General features: G+C 38.5%; 1 protein-coding gene across 1 annotated transcript in view; it reads right to left on the bottom strand.

Moving 5' to 3' along the window:
- The window catches only part of ABHD10 (abhydrolase domain containing 10), a 13,428-nt gene that overhangs the window by 6,615 nt on the left and 689 nt on the right, over positions 1 to 6,124 (bottom strand). The window contains exon 2 of the mRNA XM_029940691.1: positions 3,669 to 3,852. Within this exon, the coding sequence (XP_029796551.1) occupies positions 3,669 to 3,852 (184 nt within the window). The remainder of the gene's footprint in view (positions 1 to 3,668; positions 3,853 to 6,124) is intronic.

Raw genomic sequence — 6,124 nt, 5'->3', positions numbered from 1 at the left:
GTCCCTTAACACTTGTCTTATTATGTCGTAATCAAGTTTCAAGTATTTGTGTGACTAGAATGTCAGTTCTTCAAGAGCAGACTGTTTTACTCAAAATTTCCCCCAGGTACCAAGCACTGCTTGCCCTGTGCCGTCCGCACTGGCTCTCGTTTCTTCTCATTCACCTTTCCCTCTGCAACCTGGTGAGACCAGTATCGCACTGCGCATCTTTGTCATCTTTTTTTTTAAGTTTTTTTTTTAACATTTATTTTTGAGAGAGAGAGCATGAGCTGAGGAGGGGCAGAAGAGAGGAGACACAGAATCTGAAGCAGGCTCCAGGCTCTAAGCTGTCAACACAGAGTCTGATGCGGGGCTTGACCCCATGAACCAGTAGATCATGACCTGAGCCGAAGTCAGACACTTAACTGACTGAGCCACCCAGGCGCCCTTCGTCTCTGTCATATTAAACCTGGCCTAGCACAGTAGCCTCCTGTGTCTCTGTGACTATTCTCTCTCCAAATGGATCTACTTTATACCTGTCAGGCTTTTTTCAGAACCGTTTTATTGCTGTGGCATTAACTTCAGTGGTTCCCTGTAACATAAAACACGACCTTTTAGTATTTTAACCTGTTTTTTAGACCATTATATTCCGGTCATCTCAGACTGATCATTTATCTTGTCAGAGGAAACCAGGGCTTTGGCCCAACTGATCGACTTACTGTTACTAAATTGGCTCTTTCTTTCTGTTCCTGTTTCATGCCTCATACTATCTCCATCACCTGGAGTACCTTCTCCTTTCATCTTCACAGCTCATCCTCTCAGAGCTTAGTCCAAATAATTGTTTTTTTCCTGGAAAAACTTCCCCCAGAGAAGCTGAAGAAAAGTTTTTACCTAATGAAACTTGTATAGAATTCATTTTTATCAGTCACAATCAATTTTTATACCCTGCTCTATAAGACGGTTCGTATGTGTGTGATATGCCTCATCATTCCTGTGACATGGTCAGATCCTGGTGGGGAAACACCATTCTTGGTTTTGTGTCTGCATTCTTCCCAGAGGTGAGGCACCTACACCTCGCACATGGAGTACGATTACACACACTAAATTAAAAGTGGAAGGTAAAACTAAAAAGAATCACTTGATTCAAATTTGAAGCATTCAGGTTTCTCTAATTCTTAAAATCTGATGAAAACTAATAAACCCTAGTGTTTTTAGTATATGTGTAAGAACATATATGTGCTATACAGCCTATACACATTTTCTTAGGGATTTATGTGTCATGGAGGAAGAAGAAATTAAATTTTTCTTTGGTATAAAGTGAAATGATTTTGGACCCTTGGGAAACTGTGTAACAAGGTTGCTGCTGAAATCTCAATCACAGTCATTACTTCTCTTCAACCCAGGGGACATAGAAAACAGACCCAGGAAAAGAGGGAAGAAAGGTACCAGCGAGTCGTCTTTTTCCCTCCCTTGGTGGGCAATTAGGCATCTCTACTTGCTGCATCTTTCACAGCTGCCTTCCAACTATGTGAAGCAGATGCAGAATATTAAGTAGAAACCCTTCAAAAAGGAAAATACTAACATTTGGTGATACTAAAAGGTACAAGTAAAAAATAAAGTTCACTCTTGCTGAACTCTAACCAAGGGACAAAGACAATTCAGACATACTCAGCTGTTGGGGCACCTGGGTAGCTCAGTTGGTTAAACAGCCAGACTTCAACTGAAGTCATGATGTCAAGGTTCATAGGTCAAGCTGCATGTTGGGCTCTGTGCTGACAGCTCCGGGCCTGGAGCCTGTTACAAATTCTGTGTCTCCCTATGTCTGCCCCTCCCCTGCTCGCACTCTGTCTCTTTAAACAAAACTAAACAAAAATCAAAGATATCCAGCTATTTAGGGTGGGACAGCTGGCTTAGTCCATAGAGCATGAGACTCTTGATCTTCAGGGTCGTGAGTTTGAGCCTCACTTCGGGTGTGCAGCCTACTTAAGAACAAACAAACAAACAAGCAAACAACAACAACAACAACAAACCCCACAGGCCGTTCTGGATTAAATATTCTGTGGCAAATAACTATGAGAATACCAGCCTTAAGTTTCCCCAGCCTGATCTTTAAGAATGGCCATGTTTTAGAATTTGTTGTATATTTTACAGCACCCAGTAATAGTGCTAGAAAGTCTACTTGGAAAAGATACTCCAGCCTTCAGAATTACAGTTAAGTCAGAACAGATTTTTTAAAGTTCTGAAAATGGAAGTCAATATGATGAAAGGAGTAACACTAAATCCATTTAACTGACTTAATCTCTGCTAATATACAGAATAAAATCTAAAAGGCTTTTGTTTTTTATATTTATATATTTCTGAAAGCTGTATTTTCTAGACCTACCAAGTGAATGTTAGTGAAACTATTATTCCAACAATGGAGATGAATAGATTTTTAGGCTGTTAATGCTAGAAAGGATTCAGACATTATCTTTAGTTCATCCTCCTCCTTTATGATGAAGAACTAGGTCCAGTGTTTATCAGCTGACACATCTTATCACAGTTATCGCCGGAATGGATCCCAGTACCCATACTTCTTGGTTCCAGGCCAGTGTTCTTTCTATTAAACCATACTATCTCTTCTGGTAAAGTAGGCACTAACGAAATGATTGTTATAGGTAAAGAAAACTAATAACAACAATGTAAGCATACTATTTTACTAAAATAATTATTGGTATGAAATATTAGGAATTACAAAATCACATTTTGGTTAAACACATATCCTCTCTATGGTTCTATATATTCAGACTACAGGAGAAAGGGGAAAGAGAAAACTCCGGTGCAAACATGAATTACATTAATACTAATTTTAGAATACTTTCATTCATTCATTTATTTATTTATATGGGCATGGAACACCAATGAAAACACCAGGCCAGAGAAATCAATTTAGGAGTTCTAAATTATACCTAAAACCAAAGAAAAGGATGGGCTCAATATGAAGAGGATGTGAAATGGGAACTTACAAGATTGTCAGAGACATGAAAAATATACAGTATTCTCAAATACATACATTATTTTTAAAAACATAATTTGAAAGTAGAGTTATAAAGAATGGCCAAACAAAAGCCTTTAAATCCCCAATGGAAAGTCACAATATAATTACAAGATATTATAAGAAAGTCAACTACTATTTTTGGTTTGTTGTCATGCTAGATTATTACATCTAAAGAGTTTAGTTTCTGTTAGTATCTTTTCCCACCAGCATTGTCAGTGTGGCACAAAGACCATTAGAGATGGTCATTTAAAGGCTGCATTTGGGGGCACCTGGGTGGCTCAGTCGGTTAAAGTGGCCGACTCTGGCTCAGGCCATGATCTCACGGTTCGTGGGTTTGAGACCCGCATCGGGCTCTCTGATGAAACTCAGAGCCTGGAGCCTGATTCAGATTCTGTGTCTCCCTCTCTCTCTGCCCCTCCCCGACTCATGCTCTGTTTCCCTCTGTCTCAATAATAAATAAAAACATAAGAAAAAAGATAATAAAGGCTGCATTTGCCATAGCCCTAAATCGCAAGGTGAATGTTTACAGACCATTAAAATAAATTAATCCGTAAAAACACTGGCACTTGCTTTAATTGGTCAGAGCAGAAATATGTCTCCACTGCCAAGTTCAATGGTAGTAGTATTTTTCTCTGAAATGTGTTGTTCATACCTTATACAGGCGTGACCTAGAGATTTGCAAAACTCTTCAATCGCCGATGCTTTTGTACCATTCATATCAGAGAGATAGCCAGGGATGAAGATAAGTCCTGGACTTTTGCCTTTTAGCTTCTTATAAGCCAGGTTTGGAAGGTCTGGTCGACTAAGGAAAGAGACTGACGTCTTTTGTCTGCAAGCTAAACAAAGTACACAAGACATAAACTATAGTTTACAAATACTGTGTTTCGAAAACCATATACAATTGAGCCTTGAACAACATGGGGGTTGGGGTGTCGACCCCATGTATTCGAAAATCCACGTGTAACTTTTGACTTCCCCAAAACTTAACGACTAAGAGCCTACTGTTGATTGGAGGCCTTACCAATAACATAAACAGTTAACACATATTTTATGTGTTGTTCATATTACACACTGTACTCTTACAATAAAGGAGGCTAGCAAAATTTAAAATGTTAAGAAAATCATATAGAAAATATATTTACACTAGTGTACTGTACTTATTGAAAAGCACCAATGTGTAAGTGGACCCTAGTCGTTAAACCCATGTTATTCAAGGGTCAACTGTGTATTTTCAATCTTAAAACTTGTCAAATTGATTTCAAAACTACTTCCATTTATGAGGAAAGTATTTTCATTTTAATCTGTAATATTTCATTAATGCTGCTGTATTATCTGTCCCAAATATTATCAAATAATCTTCAGATTTATCTACACTAGTTTAGGCCTTCTCTTGTGAGATTTTTCTTTTTAATATTTCAGTGTTGGAGGAGTTTCACATCCTCTTCTTTTTGGCAGGAAGGGGGAGAACCACGTTCAGTCTTGAGAAACTGTTCAAAGGCAGAGGTGCTGTGCTCCTCGTGGGAATACTGGCTCCTGGCCAGCCACAAAAGCATGGCCCATGCTAACAGCCTATCGGGATTTTGTGTCAGCTGAGGAGGGCTCGATGAGCCATTACTTTACAAGAACCCCTGAGTAATTGATAATAGTACTATTTTTGGAAAAAGATTTCTCATAGGCCTTCTGCAATCGCTATGTTTCATTTGTTGGTTTGGCTTTCTGTGAATGTACACAGACAGACCTTAGTGCAATTTAAGTAAAGCAGCACAACTGGCAAACCTTGTAAGGTTACTCCATTTCATTGTTTTTTACGTTTTTCTCCTTACCATAAAATCTAGACCTCTCTTTAAAAAAGGTAGAAAGATATTTTAAAAACATTAAGTCATTTATAATCCCACCTCCTCCTTCCAAAGAAATTTTGTGTTTCCTTACATTCATTTTCTAAACCAAGAAAATCTCCTTTTATATGAAATGAAACCTTTCTCCACTTTATTGTGCTTAAGGAAAACATCTCTGTCCCTTATGTGAGTTGACAACAGCTTCCTTCATTTTGGGTTTCAGAAGCTGATTTTTTAAAAACTGAACTGAAGGCCTTAGAGCTATCCCTATTACACAGAAGTGTGTTTCAAAGCCTCACTGGATAGTGAAATACGCCAAATTTAAAATTCTTAGTGAAAACCAGGCTAGTGGGGGCCAGTTATGTTGGCTGGTAGATTGTATCGGCAAAAAGGTCAATTTCCTAGTTCCTTAGCTCAGCACTCAAATCCTTCCTGTTCTCTTCTCAATATTACTTCACCAAACAGAATTTGTCCTCTGAAACAATCATTTGCTTCATTTTGGTGAGCTGTAAGTGGACAGGTTCATACTGTTCCATCCATAAATGATCTTTGTACTCTAAGGATTAGCTCCAAGCCTGTTGCATAAATCCTCAATGATGTGCTAAACAGACGAAAGAGTATTACAATCTACTTAATGAACTGACATACTACACTTCACTAGAAGAAATTACATAGAACTAGTCTTTAGACAGTATATAATTAAATGTAAGTTAAACTGATTATATACATTTAAACATATTAACCAAAGTAAAGGGATCAGCAATGACAATTCCCACTCCAAGCACAGTGCAGCAGACAGCGTGTATGGCAAAGGTGTAAAAACAACAAAACCAGAGAATAAAAGCATACAATTCAGAAAGACAGACCATATATACTGAGGGCAGGGTGGTATGGAGAAGAATCAAACACAAGATGAAGAAAATATTCAGATGCTCTCATTTTTGGTCCACATTCTAGATTCCTTTGTAGAGTAATGATTATGGTTTTCACTGAGCTGGAGCATCGAGAAGGCAAAATTAGAAATCAGGCTTGCTCACGGCGTCTACGCTTTCATATACACACAAAGTTCATACGGTACATTTCCTCAAGTGAAGCAAGGTCAGGTTTAAATATCCTAACAGAGTCAAGATCTGTAAAGCCCTTAGACCAGAAGAGAAACGAGGGAAAAAGCAACTAATAACCAAACGCACATCTTCACTGTCCCTAGCCTTGGCGCTTAACGCGGGGAGGCAGGCAGAAAGTAGGATCCTTAACCTGCAGAGCGTAAAACTCT

This window comes from Suricata suricatta, chromosome 5 (assembly GCF_006229205.1).
Source record: "Suricata suricatta isolate VVHF042 chromosome 5, meerkat_22Aug2017_6uvM2_HiC, whole genome shotgun sequence".
NCBI lineage: Eukaryota > Metazoa > Chordata > Mammalia > Carnivora > Herpestidae > Suricata > Suricata suricatta.
The sequence above is the reverse complement of the archived record's forward strand: the minus strand, read 5'-3'. Positions and strand labels throughout refer to the sequence as shown.